Here is a 19478-nt window from a genome sequence, read left to right as displayed (position 1 = left end):
TTCAGCCCTATATTCATCTCCTTTTTGATTTTGCCCCATGTTACATTTCAGCTCACCCATTGACTGTAATTTTGCCCTACCGTCTGCTTCTCAGTCTCACAACATGATGCATCAGCTTGTGTACCAAATGCCTATCACTCAGGTTCTCATTCCCCCACCCCCACCAACTTATTTTAAACACTCCCTAACTGTTCCAGTAAACATCAACATCTGCACCTCCTCCATTTTTTAAGCCCCGGCTACTTCAGGATCTTGCACTTGACACTGTGGGTGTGGTTTACTGAAAACTTGGCTGATGGCCAGGTAATTGTAAACACACCCACAGTGCAATAATGGAGCAGGTAACTGCTCACACACCACACCCAGGCACAGTAATGGAGAAAAAAGTTTTCTCCTGTACTTGTATGTTTGACCATAAGCCATTTGACTGGAACGGAACGAGATACACCCAATTAGCTGCAAAGTTAAGAGCTTTTCTCCCAAGTCAAATTCAAAGAACAATACACAAATCAAAGAAACACTCACAAAATGCTGGAGGAACTCTGCAGGTGAGGCAGCAGTCACGGAAATGAATAAACTGTTGACGTTTCAGACTGAGAAGTTTCAAAGTTCAAAGTAAATTTTATTATTAAAGTACAAAGGTCACCACATACACCCTGAGATTCATTTGATACTCAGCAAATCTATAGAATAGTAACTAGATAATGATCAATGAAAGATCAACCAGAGTACAAAAGACAAACTGAGCAAATGCAAATATAACTAAAAAGCAATAAATAATGAGAATGAGAGATACTGAGATAAAGAGTCCTTAAAGTGAAATCATTGATTGTGGAAACATTTCGATGGATGGGCAAGTGAGTGAATCCCCTTTTGTTCCAGAAGGAAGGGAGCAGGAGCTGGATTAAGAAGGTGGAAGGGGGAGGAGTACAAGCTGGCAGGTGACTGTCTCGGCTCGAAACAATAGCTGTTCAATCCTCTGCATTGATGCTGCCTGACCTGCTAAGTTCCTCCAGTACTTTGTGTCTGATGTTCTGGATTTCCAGCATCTGCAGAATCTCCTGAGTTTAAGAAAGTGAGCCTTCTGCCCCCTTTCTTTCCAGTCTTGATGAAGGGTCTTGGCTCAAATTGTCAACGGTTTATTCCCCTCCATTGATGCTGCCTGACTTGCTGAGTTCCTCCAGCATTTTGTGAGTTGCTCTGGATTTCCAGCATCTGCAGAATCTGTTGTGTTTATAATCAAGGAAGGGAAAGGTAACCACTGGTAAATTGGAATGTGAAGATCAAGTTCAATAACACTCCTTCAAATGGGATATTTACAATTGTTTCATTCTCCTTCACACTTGAAGTTTATTGTCATCTGACTGTACATATACACCCAAATGAGACAACATTCCCCCCAGACTCACAAAACATCTCACACAGAACTTAAAATAAAATATCATAAATAAATTAAGTATAATTGAAAGTTCATGTAGTGTGAAATACAGGTAAACTGTAAATAGCTTGCTGTCCTAGGGACAAGACATCGGTGGTGACGGGGGCTCATTAGACTCACAGCCTGAAGAAAGGAGCTGTTCCCTGGTCTGGCAGTCCTAGTCCTGATGCTCCAGTACCTCCTTCCCGATGGTGGAGGGTCAAAGAGATTGTGGGAGGGGTGGTGGGGATCCTCAACGTGCTTCAGGCCCTTCACTTGCAAAGTACCTGGTAAATATTACAAACATGGATGAGGGAGATGCCAGTGATCCTCAGCAGTTTGAAGTCACCATCAATTCAGCAATGGTGTCATTAAGTGAAGCAATAGGCTTGGAGAGCTGTGAGGCTTACTTGTGTTTCTAAATTATGTTTGATTCCTACACTGGGGCAATTGTCTTATCAGGATTTCCAGCATCTGCAGAATCTCTTGTGTTTATGAGCAAATCAAAAGGAGGTCTTAGTTCAAGTGGAGAGTCTTCTACCTCAAACTTTAACTCTTGTTTCCCTCTGCACAGTTCCTGCCTGGCCTGCAATCCCCAATTTCTTTTAACCTTCTGACGTCCTCTGCCAAGGATAATACTGAAGCACAGGGTGTGGGTCGTAACAGGGTTATTGTTCAATCCCACTGACCTCAAACCAAGTACTTTTGTGGCCAGCAGCTTAAAGCCCATTGATAGGTTTGAAATAGACTGCCAGAGATGGGAGAGTTCCATCCCTAGACTGCCAGGTTTGATAGGTTTGGAAGGACAGACCACCAGAGATGGGAGAGTTCCATCCCTAGACTGCCAGGTTTGATAGGTTTGGAAGGACAGACCACCAGAGATGGGAAGTTCCATCCGTGTAATCAGAGGCATAAGTCAAATGGACAGCCAGGGTGGAATGGCTGATACGAGGTGGCATTACTTTAAGGTGATTGGAGGACAGAGGCAAAAGTAATTAACTTGAACTTGAAGAACAGGCCCTTTGGCCCATCATGCCTGTGCTGAACTGAATTCATGCTAAATTTCAAAGATAGATTTTTATTTCCTCCATCATTTCCCCCTCAACCTGTCTGGAGGCCTGTCTCGTGTGTGGATGTGGACAGCCCCAAGCTTCGCTGTGAGAGGAGGCGGCTTGGGCATGGGGCTAGTAAACCCCATCCCATAAAAATCCAGAGCTGGAGAAACACCTACAGAAGCTCCAGAGACATCATCCCTGGGCAAGGAAGGATCCGCCAAGATGGGCTACACCTGGAGACAGTGTGAAAGACTGGTCCAGGACAGAGAACGCTGGTGAGCTACTGTTAGCAGCCTATGCCCCAGTAGGGGTGATGGGGCTTAAACATTTTAAAAAGTTTCACTAAGTTTCTATGTACATGTGACAAATAAATGAATCTCAACCACACCCCAGGGGCAATTTCAAGCAGCAACTTAACCCAATGATCTACAATTCATTGGGATGTCGGAAGAGACTGGTGCACCCGGGAGAAACCCACAGTCACTGGAAGAACGTGCTGACTCCACACAGACAGCACCCAAAGTCAGCACTGAATCTGGATCACCAGTACTGTGAGGCAGCAGCACTGTCCACCGAGCTTCAGGAATAGGAGGAATAGGCCATTCAGCCCTTCTTTCCTGCTCCCCCTACAATTCTCATCACCACGCAACAGGAAGGGTATGGTAGCAACTGAGAGATTTGTCAGGGTGACCCGGATAGAACGCCATGGGTAAAAGGGGAGATTGGATAGTGGCTGGTCTTCCTGGAACACAGGAGGCTGAGGAAGATCTTAAAGACACAAGAGATTCTGCAGATGCTGGAAAGCTCACCACAAAATGCTGGAGGAACTCAGCAAGTCTAGCAGCATCTATGAAAGGGATAAACAGCCAACATTTCAAGTTCAGCTTCAGTTTATTGTCATTCAACTGTACACACGTATACCACCAAATGAAACAACATTCCTCTGGTCAAAGAACAGTACTGTACATATAACTCACACAAAACATAGTAATATTGCCACAAATAAATTAATAATAAGGTGCATTAACAACACAAGTTAAAAGTAAACAGATTCATGTGAGATGAGACTCTTCATGAGAATGGAAGGAAAGGGGACAGACACCAGAATAAGGGGAGAAAGGGAAGGTGTACGAGCTGGCAGGTGAGAGATGACAGGAAAGGTAGGTGAGTTGGAGAGGGGATGAAATAAGCTAGGAGGTTTTAGGTGGAAAAGGTAAATGTCTGAAGGAGAACAGTGAACAATGAGAGAAAGGGAAGAAGGGGTAGGTGAGGGGGGGAAGGGGTAGGTGAGGGGGGGAAGGGGTAGGTGAGGGGGGGAAGGGGTAGGTGAGGGGGGGAAGGGGTAGGTGAGGGGGGGAAGGGGTAGGTGAGGGGGGGAAGGGGTAGGTGAGGGGGGAAGGGGTAGGTGAGGGGGGAAGGGGTAGGTGAGGGGGGGAAGGGGTAGGTGAGGGGGGGAAGGGGTAGGTGAGGGGGGGAAGGGGTAGGTGAGGGGGGGAAGGGGTAGGTGAGGGGGGGAAGGGGTAGGTGAGGGGGGGAAGGGGTAGGTGAGGGGGGAAGGGGTAGGTGAGGGGGGAAGGGGTAGGTGAGGGGGGAAGGGGTAGGTGAGGGGGGAAGGGGTAGGTGAGGGGGGGAAGGGGTAGGTGAGGGGGGGAAGGGGTAGGTGAGGGGGGGAAGGGGTAGGTGAGGGGGGGAAGGGGTAGGTGAGGGGGGGAAGGGGTAGGTGAGGGGGGGAAGGGGTAGGTGAGGGGGGAAGGGGTAGGTGAGGGGGAAGGGGTAGGTGAGGGGGAAGGGGTAGGTGAGGGGGAAGGGGTAGGTGAGGGGGAAGGGGTAGTGAGGGGGAAGGGGTAGTGAGGGGAAGGGGTAGGTGAGGGGAAGGGGTAGGTGAGGGGAAGGGAAGGAAGATGGCAGCCAGAGTGGGAAATGAAAAAAAGAGAAGGGGTGGGGGGAGTTACCAAAAGTTAGAAAAATCAATGTTCATGCCATCAGGTTGGAGGATATGCAGAGCAATAAAAGTGTTGCCCCTTCAGCATGAGTTCGGTCTCCTGGTGTTAGACATATCAAAATGAAATAAGGAAATCAAATTGAAATGAGTGGCCACGGGGCTGACAGAGTGGTCCCTCACTCTGCGTCAGGTCTCACGGATATGGAGGGAGCATTGGATGCGGTATATCACCGACAGACTTGCAAGTGAAGAGACACCTCACCAGGAGGGACTGCTTGCGTCCCTAATGGGGACCACCAAGTTTATAATATTGTGGGCATAGTCTTTTTCGCAGGACAGGTGATCTAGAACTGGATGGCACAGGTTTACATCAGAGAATAGAGATACATGAAACAGATTTAAGACCACGAGAGACAAGAGCAGAACCGGGCCACTCGGCCCATCAGGTTTGTTCTACCATTCGGTCGTGGCCGATTTACTTTCCCTCTCAACACCATTTTTCTCCCCTCTCCCGGTAAATTTTCACACCCTGACTAATCAAGAACCTACCTGCCTCTACTTTAAACATACTCGGTGACTTGGTCACCAACGCCGTCTGCGGCAATAAATTCCACAGATTCACCACTCTGGCTAAATAAATAACTTTTCATACCTGTTGTAAGTGGACGTCCCTTTATTCTGAGGCATTACCCTCTGGTCCTAGACACTCCCACTATAGGGAAGAATATCCCCTCCTTAGTAGTACATTGTTGTTCTACAGTCTAAAGCCAAATTTGGGGTCAACATCAATCGGGGGTCTGCAGACGGGACCCCTCTCCCATCCCCGCCCCAGTGAGCCGAGCCGATCCCTTTATAGCTGCCCCGCCCTCTTTTCTTGATGGACACCGTTGCACCCAATAGCAGATGCCCGAAAAGTTTCTCCGCCAATAGAAGCTGTGCAGAGGCGGACTTGGATGTGTCGGTCGGCGGACCCACCTGCAGCCCCTCTCTCCCCGGTTCCGTCCTCGGACGCATTGCATCCGTCCCGGGGCACATTGTATCCAACTGTAGCGAATAAAAGAAACAAAGTCTCACCGGCTCTCTCCTAAAATCCCGGGCCGTCCTGGCCCTGTCCAGTCATGCTACCCGTCCCGGGGCAAATCCAGGACGTCTCGGATCACTTGCCCTGTCTTGGACCGTTCCGGATAAGTTTCTCTCTCCTTTGTCCAGAAGCGTCCCGGCTCAGTTTCTATCTCCTGCAAATCCTGGAGCTCACCGGGATCAGCTAAACCGCCATTCAGGCAGAAACCAGCGCCATTCGAAACAGCCAATAGCGGGCCGGCTGCTGGCGTCAGGGGCGGGGCGTGCGGGGGCGTGGCCTTCAATCAGCCACGTGGTAATCACAACATCTCCCTCAGGGCAGCGGCCGTTCAGCCCGTTCAGAGCTGTGTGACTATCCCCCTCATATCAATACCCATCTGCCGTTACAGCAGGTGCTGGGAAAGTAATGAGGAAAGCCCCCTACCCATCAGCTTCTTGCATGGGTCCAGTGGAGTTTCCGCTTCTAGTCACTCCCCAAGATCGAATCAGGTTTATTATCACTAACATACGCTGAAAATGGTACCGAGACCCAGCACTTGCCATCAAGGAGGATGTACAGGAGCCTGAAGACACACTTATTTTAGGGACAACACATTCCCCCACCGTCATCAGATTTCTGAACAGAAAATGAACCCAAGTACACTACTTCACTATTTTTGCCCTTTTTTTTCAATTCCTTTCTTTCTTTTTCAATTTTTTTATTGATTTTCATATATACATATAAAAAAACATAACATAATAATGAGTAAATTATGAATTCAATAGACTTGAAGTCACGTTGATAATAAGATAACAATATCCTATTAAACATCAGCAGAAAAAAATATCTTAATCAATCAAGTCCATATAATCATATATAATCATATGCATTCCTTATTCAATTTAAACTTTAATATACATTTCATTGGCTCGTCACTCAACCCTGAAATATCTGGACAGCAAAGATGCATACATCAGAACGCTCTCTGTGGACTGCAGCTCGGCATTCAATACTGTCCCCCCTCAAAGCTAATCAATGAGCTTCAAGACCTGGGCCTCAGCACCTCCCTGAGTAACTGGATCCCCAATTACCTCACTTGCAGACCACAGTCACTTTGGATTGGCAACATCTCCTCCACAATTTTCATCAGCACCGGTGCATCACGAAACTGTGCTTAGCCCCCTACTCTGCTCACTTTACACTTTAGACTGTGAGGCTAAGCCCAGCCCCAGTGTCATATTCGAGTTTGCTGATGACGTTGTCACTGCCAAATCAAAGGTGGTGCTGAATCAGCATGCTGGAGGGAGATTGAAAACCTGGCTGAGTGGTGCCACAACAAAAACCTCTCACTCAATGTCAGCGAGCCCAACGAGTTAATTATTGACTTCAGGAGGAGGAACTCAGAGGCCGGTCCTCATCGGTAGATCGGAGGTGGAGAAGGTCAGCAACCTTATATTCCTCAGCGGAATCGTTTCTGATGACCTGTCCTGGGCCCAGCACGTAAGTACAGTTATGAAGAAAGCACAGCTGTGCCTCTACTTCCTCAGAGGTTTGCAAGATTCAACGGGATATCTAGAACTTTGACAAACCTCTATAGATGTATGGTGAGGAGCATATTGTCTGGCTACATCACAGCCTGATGAGGAAAAACCAATGGCCCTTAAACAGAAAATTCTATAAAAAGTAGTGATGCAGCCCAGTCCTTCACAGGTAAAGCTGTCCCCACCTTTCTGCGCATCAACATGAAACACTGTAACAGGGAAACAGCATCCTTCACCGGGGACCCCCATGACCCAGGTCACGCTCTCTTCGTGCTGCTGCCATCAGGAAGTAGGTACAGGAGCCTCAGGACCCACACCACTAGGTTCAGGAGCAGTTATTACCCCTCAACCATCAGACTCCTGAACCAGTGTGGATGACTTCACTCCCCCCAACTCTGAACTGATTCCACACATCAGACTCCTGAACCAGTGTGGATGACTTCACTCACCTCAACTCTGAACTGATTCCACACATCAGGCTCCTGAACCAGTGTGGATAACTTCACTCACCTCAACTCTGAACTGATTCCACACATCAGACTCCTGAATCAGTGTGGATAACTTCACTCACCTCAACTCTGAACTGATTCCACACATCAGACTCCTGAACCAGTGTGAATGACTTCACTCACCTCAACTCTGAACTGATTCCACACATCAGACTCCTGAATCAGTGTGGATAACTCACCTCAACACTGAACTGATTCCACACATCCAGCTCCTGAACCAGTGTGGATAACTTCACTCACCTCAACACTGAACTGATTCCACACATCAGACTCCTGAACCAGTGTGGATGACTTCACTCACCTCAACACTGAACTGATTCCACACATCCAGCTCCTGGACCAGTGTGGATGACTTCACTCACCTCAACACTGAACTGATTCCACAATTTACAGATTCTCTCAGACTCAACGACTCATGTTCTCAGTATTATCGGCTTAATTGCACAATTTCTCCTGTTTTGCATGTTGATTGTTTCTCAGTTTTTGCTTATGTAAAATTCTATTGTATTTCTTTATTTTTCTGTAAATGCCTGCAAGAAAGTGAATCTCAAAGTCATATATAGTGGTAAAGACCATACAACAATCGGTCCATCAGCACAGCTCCCGCCAGTCCATCATGGCTGATTTATTTTCCATCTCATCCCTGTTCTGCTTTAACCTTTTTATACCCTGTCCAGAAACTATCAACTGCCTCTTTAAATATACCAAATGACTTCGTCTGTGACAGTGAATTCCACAGATTCACCACCCTCTGGCTAAAGAAATTCCTCCTCTTCTAAAGGGATATTCTGAGGTCCAGAATTTTCAAATGCTTCTCATGCAATAAAGCTTTCATTCTCGTGAACCTCCTCTGGACCCTCTCCAATCCTTTCTTAGGGTGGCATAGCACTTGGTTAACACAACATTTTACATTACCAGCAACTGGGGTTCAATTCCACCTGCAGTCTGCAAGGAATTTGTACATTCTCCTGTGACCGGGTGAGTTTACTCCAGGTGCTCCGGTTTCCTCCCAATTACTATAGATCTGTCAAAGACTTACCGGTTGGTAGGTTAATTGGTCATTGTAAATTGTCCTCACCAGGTGGTCTCCATTATCTTTGTCATTGGTTGGTCGAATTAATGCTATTAAGATGATGGTATTACCCAAATTTTTATATTTATTTCAAGCATTACCAATTTTTATTCCTAAATCTTTTTTTGATATTATTGACTCCAAAATATCTTCCTATCTGTGGCAGAATAAGCAAAAAATATTTACAGAAACCTAAGAAGGAGGGTGGTTTGGCTTTGCCAAACCTGAGATTTTACTATTGGGCAGTTAATATTCGATATTTAATATTTTGGACACAAGAATCGACTATAGCAGCTTGCCCACAATGGGTAAATTTGGAATGTAAATCTGTACAAGACTTTTCATTGTTTTCAATTTTAGGATCTTCACTTCCTTTTTCTTTATCTAAATTGAATAAACAAATAACTAATCCCATAGTTAAACATACATTGCGAATATGGTTTCAATTTCATAAATTTTTTGGCTTGAATAAGTTCATCTTATCAAGCCCTATAATATCTAACTTTCTTTTTCGGCCCTCTTTTATGGATCAAGCCTTTGTTTTATGGAAAACAAAAGGTATAACATGTTTTCGTGATCAATTTTTAGATAATAGTTTTATGTCCTTTGAACAGCTATCTAATAAATATAATTTACTTAAAACTCATTTTTTTTTAGATATTTACAAGTTAGAAATTTCTTGAACAATGAGTTACAGTCTTTTCCGAAATTGTGTCCATCGGACATTACGGAAAAATTTTTAGCTCTGAATCCTTGTCAGAAGGGTTTAGTAGCCATCATTTATAATATGATCGTGAAAATACAGCCAGAAGTATCAGAAAAAATTAAGAAGGAATGGGAAAAAGAACTTCACTGTCTTATACCCACTGAGCAGTGTGAGAAAATTTTACAATTAGTCAATTCTTCTTCTATTTGTGCTAAACATGCCCTAATACAATTTAAGGCTGTTCATAGGGCTCGTATGTCCAAGGACAAACTTGCTCGATTTTATTCTCATGTTAATCCAACCTGTGACAGATGTCATTCTCAAGTCGCTTCATTGACCCACATGTTTTGGTCTTGCCCCTGTTTGCAAAATTACTGGAAAGATATTTTCGGTATTATTTCAACAGTTCTGAATATCAATTTCCAACCGCATCCTATTACTGCAATTTTAGGTTTACCAATGGCGGATAATAGTCGTTTATCCCCCTCAGCCCTGCGGATGATTGCATTTGTTACATTAATGGCTAGAAGATCTATTCTATTGAACTGGAAAGAAATTAATCCTCCAACTATATTTCAGTGTTTGAGATAAGAAAAACTTAGAAGCGTTGTCTTTGACCCTTCAGTTAAATTTGAAGAAACTTGGAGACCATTTATTCAACATTTTCATATGAGTTAAACTGTCTTTTAAACCTCATTTTTATTATCCTTAATTATTTGGATGGAGGTGCGGAGTTATTGACGCTACTGTGTATATTTGACATTATGCAATGGCCATGTTGGTTAGGTTTTTTTTCTCTTTTTTGGGGTTTTTTTTTTACTTCCTTTGTTCGTAATTACTATGAGTTTGGGAGGTTATTATATATGGATTATCATCTACTTGAATGTTTTTTAAACTATTAACTATGTACTCTCAAACTCTCTGTATTCATGTTTCACTTATGTTTGTTTAAAAATTAATAAAAACATTTAAAGAGAAAGAAAAGAAAGAAATTGTCCTGAACTAGGGCAGAATTAAATCAGAGGATTGCTGAGCGACAAGGCCTGAAGGGCCAGAAGATCTATTCCACTCCATATCCAAATAAATGAATAGACAGATAGATAGACAAACAGATAGATAGATAGATAGATAGATAGACAGATAGATAGATAGATAGATAGATAGATAGATAGACAGATAGATAGATAGATAGACAGATAGATAGATAGATAGATAGACAGATAGATAGATAGATAGATAGATAGATAGATAGATAGATAGATAGATAGACAGATAGATAGATAGATAGATAGACAGATAGATAGATAGATAGATAGATAGATAGATAGATAGATAGATAGACAGATAAATAGAAAGATAGATAGATAGATAAGGGGCCAAAACCTCACAATACTCCGTGTGGTCTTACCAAAGCCTCAGTGTTACATCCTTGCTGTCATATTCTAGTCCTTTCGATATAAATACTAACATTGCATTTGCCTTCCTCACCATCAGCTCAACCTGCAAGTTAACCCTTAGGAAATCCTGTACGATTCCTTCAAGTCCCTTTGCACCTCAGATTTCTGAATTGTCTTCCCAATTAAACAGTAGTCTACGTCTTTATTCATTATATTAAAGAGCATGACAATATACTTCCCGACATTATATTCCATCTGTGACTTCTTTGCCCAGTCTCCTAACCTGTCCAAGACCTTCTGTTAACTGCCCACTTTCTCAACACCACCTGCCCCCTCCACCTATCTTTGTAACAAGGAACAAGCTTGGTCACAAAGCCACCAATTAAATGGTATATAACGTGAAAAGAATTGGTCCCAATACAGACCCCTGTGGAACACCACTAGGCACCAGCAGCCAGAAAAGACTCCCTTTATTCCCACTCTTTGCCTCCTGCCAATCAGCCATTGCTTTATCCATGCTAGAGTCTTTCCTGTAACACCATGGGCTCGTGGTTTGTTAAGCAGCCTCATGTGTGGCACCTTGTCAAAGCCCTTCTGAAAAGCCAAGTACCCAACATCCACCGATTCTCTTTCATCTATCCTGCCTGTTATTTCATCAAAGAATTCCAAAAGATCTGTCAGGCAAGCTTTTTCCTTGAGGAAACTATGTTGACTACGGCCTATTTTATCATGTGCTTCCAAGTACCCCGAAACTTCATCCTTAATAATGGACTCCAACATTTTCCAAGTCAGGTTAACTGGCCTATAATTCTCTGCCTTTTGTCTCCCTCTCTTCTTAAAGAGTGCAGTGACATTTGAAATTTTCCTCTGAATCCATTCCAGAATCTAGTGATTTTTGAATTATCATTGCTACTGTCTCCATAATCTCTTCAGCCACCTCCTTCAGAACCCTGGAGTATTGTCCATCTGGCCCATGTGGACATATGTACCCCAATGCCTGTGTCAGGGAGGCATTGGGGTGGATAGGTGAAGGCAGTGTGCAGTCTGACAGTGATCATCTTAGTTGCTTTTCTTGTGATCACAAACGCAGTTGGACATTGTTAATGTGGAATGCTGCAAGTCTGATTCACTGATTTATTGTCAAGTGGTGGGGGAGCTGCTGGCTTTCATCGTAGTGAGGAGCTGGTCTCAAGCTACAGTGTCGCCCGTTTGCAGCTGCGCAAGAGAGAGGCGCCGGAGTCGTGCCCTCCGTCAGAATGCCAGGAGAGAGGCGCCGGAGTCGTGCCCTCCGTCGGAATGCCAGGAGAGAGGCGCCAGAGTCGTGCCCTCTGCCGGAATGCCAGGAGAGAGGCGCCGGAGTCGTGCCCTCCGCCGGAATGCCAGGAGAGAGGCGCCGGAGTCGTGCCCTCCGCCGGAATGCCAGGAGAGAGGCGCCGGAGTCGTGCCCTCCGCCGGAATGCCAGGAGAGAGGCGCCGGAGTCGTGCCCTCCGCCGGAATGCCAGGAGAGAGGCGCCGGAGTCGTGCCCTCCGCCGGAATGCCAGGAGAGAGGCGCCGGAGTCGTGCCCTCCGCCGGAATGCCAGGAGAGAGGCGCCGGAGTCGTGCCCTCCGCCGGAATGCCAGGAGAGAGGCGCCGGAGTCGTGCCCTCCGCCGGAATGCCAGGAGAGAGGCGCCGGAGTCGTGCCCTCCGCCGGAATGCCAGGAGAGAGGCGCCGGAGTCGTGCCCTCCGCCGGAATGCCAGGAGAGAGGCGCCGGAGTCGTGCCCTCCGCCGGAATGCCAGGAGAGAGGCGCCGGAGTCGTGCCCTCCGCCGGAATGCCAGGAGAGAGGCGCCGGAGTCGTGCCCTCCGCCGGAATGCCAGGAGAGAGGCGCCGGAGTCGTGCCCTCCGCCGGAATGCCAGGAGAGAGGCGCCGGAGTCGTGCCCTCCGCCGGAATGCCAGGAGAGAGGCGCCGGAGTCGTGCCCTCCGCCGGAATGCCAGGAGAGAGGCGCCGGAGTCGTGCCCTCCGCCGGAATGCCAGGAGAGAGGCGCCGGAGTCGTGCCCTCTGCCGGAATGCCAGGAGAGAGGCGCCGGAGTCGTGCCCTCCGCCGGAATGCCAGGAGAGAGGCGCCGGAGTCGTGCCCTCCGCCGGAATGCCAGGGGGTGGTGTGGCCTCGTGCAGGATTCCCTGAAGGTTAACCTGCAGGTTGAGCCTGTGGTGAGGAAGGCAAATGTGATGTTAGCATTTGTTTCAAAAGGACGAGAGCATAAAAAGAAGGATGCAATGTTGAGGCTTTATGAAGCACTGGTGAGGCCCTGCTTAGAGCATTGAGAGCAGTTTTGGTCCCCTTGTCTTTGAAAGGACATTCTGACACTGCAGAGTGTTCAGTGGAGGTTCACAAAAGTATTTCCAGGATTGAACGACTTGTTGTATGAAGAGCTTTTGATGGCTCTGCGCCGGTATTCACTAGAATTCAGAAGAATGAGGGGTGACCTCATTGAAACCTAACTAACGGTGACAGGTCTTGATAGAGTGGATGTGGAGAGGATGATTCCTATGGTAGGAGAGTCTAAAGACTAGAGGACACCATCTTAACATCTTATTTTATGATGAAGATGAGAAATTTCTTTAGCAAGAGAGTGGTGAATTTGCAGAATTCGTTGCCACAGGCAGCTGTGGAGGCCAAATCTTTATGTATAGTTAAGGCAGAAGCTGATAGATTCTTGATTGGTTGGGGAATGAAGAATTATAGCAGAGTGGGAGGGGAGGCAGAGATTGGGGCTGTGAGGAAAAATGATGAAATGGTGGAGCAGACTTGATGGGCCAAATGGCCTAATTCTGCTCCTATATCTTATGGTCTTATGTACTTGCTATCTTATATATAATATATGTGTGTTGTGCTGTGTATGACTGTTAGAACTGCGTTTTGTTCCTTGGTCCCAGAGTAACACGTTTTTGTTTGGCTGTGTTGTGGGCATTCATGTATAGTTGAATGACAATTAATCCTGAACTTGAAATTTACTTTGACCTTGTCTCCTTTGACTGAGGAACCCATTGGCAATACTATTTCTTTGGCACCTTTATAATAGAGAATAGCAGCACAGCCACCGATGGATTCCAAGCATGGGGAACCAATAGAATGAAGGAAAATTTAGCTTTATTTGTTGCATGTGTATCGAAATATGCGTTGAAATGTGTTGCTGGTGTTGGGGATCGACTGGGGTCACCACACATTCTGGCATTCCCACAGCTCACTAACACTTACTCCTTTGGAATGTGGGAGGAAACCAGAGCACCCGGAGGAAACCCACATGGTCACACGGAAGATGGACAACCTCCTTATAGACTGTGGCGGGAATTGAAACGGTGTCACAGCCTGCATGCTAAACACTACAGCACTGAAAAACAAACACTCACAACACAAGGAACAAGCTCAAAGAGATATTGGTGCATTAAAGATAATAATAATAATAAAGATTAACTTTATTTGTCACATGTACATTGAAAGTTACATAAGGCCATGAAGGTTTATTTAAATAGGTGATTGGCTGAATCTGGATAAGCCTCACATTTGGTTGCTAGGGGTCAACCTTGGAGACTTGTCCCTGTTAGCACTGCATGGTCTTTCTGAGCACTTTGGAGATGGAGACCAGCTCTGACATGGATAATAAATCAGCCATGATAGAATGGCAGAGCGGGCTCAATGGGCTGAAAGCTCCTGTGGCCTCTGGTCTGATGGTCATGCGGTTGAGATGCCCTGGTCCTGCTGCAGGGGTGGACCTGGACCTCATTGCACGTCCCAGATCTCACAGAGAAGAGGAGTGAATTTCTGGTCGTTACTCCTCCAGGACATCAGCATGTCGGCGTGGTGGTGGTTGAAGGTTCTGAGCTCCGTCAGCCTCCCCAGCAGCCGGGCGAAGTGCTGAGGGTCGCCGGGGTGGGTGATCTTGCAGTACTTCTGCAGGATGTCCAGCAGCGGCTCCTGAAGCCTGTCAATGGCGTCCCGATCCTTCACATACAACCGATCTGTGTCAACGAGAAAGACGGCTAAAGATTCAAGAGTGTTTAATGTCATCTCCTGTGCACAAGTGTAAAGGAGAATGAAATAACTGTTACTCTGGATCTGATGCAGCACAAAAAGAAACTCAGTAAGATACTACTACTATACTTTTTAATGATTATTGTGTTCTTTATCTTACTGAGGCATAAGGCACCAGTGCAATAAGAACACAACAATAATAAAAACACAGTAAGATAAAGAGCACGATAATAATTTTTAAAAATGCAATAAATATTGACCCATGTAAGATCACTTATATACATAGATAGATTATATGTCCATAAGGTGATGCTAGGCATGAGATTGTCTGTACACAAAGTGACTGTTGGGAAATAGTGGTGATTGGGGGTGTGGAGGGTGGGTTACTGGGGGAGGTGTTGATCAGCCTTACTGCTTGGGGAAAGTAACTGTTTTTGAGCCTGGTAGTTCTGGCGTGGATGCTACGTAGCCTCCTCCCTGATGGGAGTGGGACAGACAGTCCATGAGCAGGGTGGGTGGGATCCTTTATTATGTTACAGGCCTTTTTCCAGCACCTTTCTGTATATTTGTCCGTGATAGCAGGTAGGCTGGTGCTGGTGATGTGCTGGGCAGTTTTGGCTACATGGCACGTTACTTCTCCAGTAACTGTGGAGGTTACGACAAGGTGAGGTCCAGGTAAGGATAGTTTACAGATAGTGTGTAGGCAACCCAAACAAATGAGGCCCTTGAAGAGCACAGCTTTCCTTTGGACAGCAGGGGGGCAGAGCCTGTTAGCATATGGGGACAAGGTAAGGATGCAAATGAAGGATTGTAAGGTGACATTTATTATTCACCAGTTACTTTACTAATTGTGAGGTAAAATTGGCCTTCAATGTGGAGATTCCATTTGAGGCCTCCATCATGAATATTGCGTGATATGCAAGCCAGGGCAGTACAACATGGAGAGCAAGCTGTTGCCCATGGAGCAGGCTCCCCCTCTCCACGCATCTGATGAATCCAAAGCAACGGCAGGCACTGATACAGTTCGGCACCAGCGGTGTTGCAGGAGTTGCTTGTCAGTGTTGAACTCAACGTCAGTAGGAATGGTTCTGCCAGGCTTAGTAGCTAAACCACACGTGAAGGCCCGGAGCTGAACATTGTTGTCAGAGGCTGTTTGAAATGCACACAATTGGGAGTATTTAATAGGTAGTGGGGGTTCATCCCTATTACCACCACTCTGCACCTCAGAAACTGTTCGCTAGAAACATCGGTATCATTTCAGGTGTGTGGTCTCCACGCACTTCCCAATTGGTCAATATTTGTATCCAACTAGTAAACTTCTACATAAATATGGCGTCTCTTTACTCTGATTTCAGAGTGGTGACAGGAGCTGGCTGTTCTCCTTCTGCACAAGTAACTAACCAGGATCCGAATCAGGTTTAATATCACTGGCAAATGTCGTGAAATTTATCATCTTTGCGGCAGCAGTAATAGAAAAAATGTGAAATACAGTAGGTGAATATATATAAAAAAATAGAAAAATTTAAAAAGTAGTGCAAAAATAGAGAATAAAAAAGTGGTGAGGTAGTGTTCATGGGTTCAATGTCCATTCAGAAATTGGATGGCAGAGGGGCAGAAGTTGTTCCTGGAACAATGATTGGATACCTTCAGATGTTTAACCTCCTCCCTGATGAGGAGACAGCAAGTCCTGGGTGATGGGGTTCCTTAATGATGGACACCACCTTTTCGAGCTATCTCTCCTCGAAGATGCCCTGGCCACTGCAGAGACGAGTGTCCCTGATGGAGCAGAGTTTTCAACTTTCTGCAGCTCCTTTTGATCCTGTGCAGTGTCCACCCCTCCGCCCCCATACTGGAAGGTGATGCAGCCAGTCAGAATGGCGTCCTTGGTACGTCTGTGGAAATCTGTGAGTGGTTGAGGAATGAATGCCAGTTTTCAGAGAGACACAGCCTCTTCTCTGAATCATAGCCTCACCTGTCAAGGTCTGGATAGGGTGCCTCATATCTGATAAAGACGGGGAGAGGGCTAGTGGGCAGAGAGAGGTGAGGAGAGGAGAAACCTCCACGGGTGCCTCGTGCCCCACAGGAGTGGAGATTGTACAGTGCGCGGGCCACCTGCAGAGTGTACACTGTACTGGATGTACAGAATTATCCAAAGTGCACAAGTTTGTGAATATCACCTGTTGCTAGATTGACATCTCCCCCGCCCGTTGCAGGTGTGGGAGTCATGTTTGTTATCCATTTAACGGAGAAGCTCGTGTTGACCTTCTGTTTCAAACTCTGCCAAAATCAGGCCATGGACACTGGTGTCCAAAATCCATCCTTCTGATGCCCTTTCCCTGTCCAATAATCTCCCCGTCTGACATTCAGAAAGCATGCCTAATTATTCCCACTGCACAATGCAGGGATGATGTTGATCACAGCTGGATGTCGTGCCTGTGCTCCTCAGAAAGGTTATGGATCCAGGCCATAGAATTCATCGACTCCCCCACGCACAGGAGCTTCAGACCAGCTTTGTCAAGGCACAGAACGCCTCTGTCCTCAGCAGCACAACTCCTTATTGCAGAGGGTCAGGGGTCACCATTGATGGGGGAACATTGCCGGTTGGAGAAGAAGGAAAGACCAGAGGAACATTGCGTCATTCATCCACACTGGACGGCAATTGAATGTTCGCCAAAATATTAGCGTTCTGAAACAGTTACTGCAAGAGGTTTAACCCTTTCTTCGGACACAGATCCCTACTATGTCACTGTTGAAGTGGAGAAGACAAGGTAGGAGTAGGGCATTCTGCAACCTCACATCAGCACCCTCATTCAAACTTGAGTTTATCATTTGTCCCTGAGGACCAAGTCGATGCACACTACCGGAGGCGATGTGGTGTAACATGAGGTATGAGTCGATGCACACTACCGGAGGCAATGTGGTGTAACATGAGGTACGAGTCGATGCACACTACCGGAGGCGATGGTGTAACATGAGGTATGAGTCGATGCACACTACCGGAGGCGATGTGGTGTAACATGAGGTACGAGTCGATGCACACTACCGGAGGCGATGGTGTAACATGAGGTATGAGTCGATGCATACTACCGGAGGCGATGTGGTGTAACATGAGGTATGAGTCGATGCACACTACCGTAGACGATGGTGTAACATGAGGTATGAGTCGATGCATACTACCGGAGGCGATGTGGTGTAACATGAGGTATGAGTCGATGCACACTACCGGAGGCGATGTGGTGTAACATGAGGTATGAGTCGGTGCTCACTATCGGAGGCGATGTGGTGTAACATGAGGTATGAGTCGATGCATACTACCGGAGGCGATGTGGTGTAACATGAGGTATGAGTCGATGCACAGTACCGTAGACGATGGTGTAACATGAGTTATGAGTCAGTGCTCACTATTGGAGGGGATGTGGTGTAACATGAGGTATGAGTCGATGCACACTATTGGAGGGGATGTGGTGTAACATGAGGTATGAGTCGATGCACACTATTGGAGGGGATGTGGTGTAACATGAGGTATGAGTCGATGCACACTATTGGAGGGGATGTGGTGTAACATGAGGTATGAGTCGATGCACACTACCAGAGGCGATGGTGTAACATGAGGTATGAGTCGATGCACACTACCAGAGGCGATGGTGTAACATGAGGTATGAGTCGATGCACACTATTGGAGGGGATGTGGTGTAACATGAAGTATGAGTCGATGCACACTATTGGAGGGGATGTGGTGTAACATGAGGTATGAGTCGATGCACACTACCGTAGACGATGGTGTAACATGAGTTATGAGTCAATGCACACTATTGGAGGGGATGTGGTGTAACATGAGGTATGAGTCGATGCACACTATTGGAGGGGATGTGGTGTAACATGAGGTATGAGTCGATGCACACTATTGGAGGGGATGTGGTGTAACATGAGGTATGAGTCGATGCTCACTATTGGAGGGGATGTGGTGTAACATGAGGTATGAGTCGATGCACACTATTGGAGGGGATGTGGTGTAACATGAGTTATGAGTCAATGCACACTATTGGAGGGGATGTGGTGTAACATGAGGTATGAGTCGATGCACACTATTGGAGGGGATGTGGTGTAACATGAGGTATGAGTCGATGCACACTACCGTAGATGATGGTGTAACATGAGTTATGAGTCAATGCACACTATTGGAGGGGATGTGGTGTAACATGAGGTATGAGTCGATGCACACTATTGGAGGGGATGTGGTGTAACATGAGGTATGAGTCGATGCACACTATTGGAGGGGATGTGGTGTAACATGAGGTATGAGTCGATGCTCACTATTGGAGGGGATGTGGTGTAACATGAGGTATGAGTCGATGCACACTATTGGAGGGGATGTGGTGTAACATGAGGTATGAGTCGATGCACACTACCGTAGACGATGGTGTAACATGAGTTATGAGTCAATGCACACTATTGGAGGGGATGTGGTGTAACATGAGGTATGAGTCGATGCACACTACCGTAGACGATGGTGTAACATGAGTTATGAGTCAATGCACACTATTGGAGGGGATGTGGTGTAACATGAGGTATGAGTCGATGCACACTGTTGGAGGGGATGTGGTGTAACATGAGGTATGAGTCAATGCACACTATTGGAGGGGATGTGGTGTAACATGAGGTATGAGTCGATGCACACTATTGGAGGGGATGTGGTGTAACATGAGGTATGAGTCGATGCACACTACCGTAGACGATGGTGTAACATGAGTTATGA

General features: G+C 46.3%; 2 protein-coding genes across 8 annotated transcripts in view; both read right to left on the bottom strand.

The window, feature by feature from the left end:
- gas2l3 (growth arrest-specific 2 like 3) overlaps positions 1 to 6096 on the bottom strand; it is a 57409-nt gene extending 51313 nt beyond the window's left edge. Inside the window, exons 1-2 of one of the 4 annotated variants that reach the window (XM_059978562.1) lie at positions 5489 to 6096; positions 1559 to 1704 (exon numbers count right to left, since the gene is read on the bottom strand). The gene's annotated coding sequence lies outside the window, so the exon portion shown is untranslated. Of the gene's footprint in view, positions 1 to 525; positions 584 to 1558; positions 1705 to 5066; positions 5086 to 5488 lie in introns of those variants that run through there. The other 3 variants (XM_059978565.1, XM_059978566.1, XM_059978564.1) reach the window with 3 other exon arrangements.
- An 8035-nt stretch (positions 6097 to 14131) lies between these two features.
- The window catches only part of nr1h4 (nuclear receptor subfamily 1, group H, member 4), an 81030-nt gene continuing 75683 nt past the window's right edge, over positions 14132 to 19478 (bottom strand). For all 4 annotated transcript variants that reach the window (XM_059978551.1, XM_059978552.1, XM_059978555.1 and 1 more), the window contains exon 9: positions 14132 to 14709. In XM_059978551.1, coding sequence (XP_059834534.1) covers positions 14471 to 14709 — 239 coding nt within the window. In that variant the 3' untranslated portion in view covers positions 14132 to 14470. The remainder of the gene's footprint in view (positions 14710 to 19478) is intronic.

Source organism: Hypanus sabinus, chromosome 8 (genome assembly GCF_030144855.1).
Source record: "Hypanus sabinus isolate sHypSab1 chromosome 8, sHypSab1.hap1, whole genome shotgun sequence".
NCBI lineage: Eukaryota > Metazoa > Chordata > Chondrichthyes > Myliobatiformes > Dasyatidae > Hypanus > Hypanus sabinus.
The sequence above is the reverse complement of the archived record's forward strand: the minus strand, read 5'-3'. Positions and strand labels throughout refer to the sequence as shown.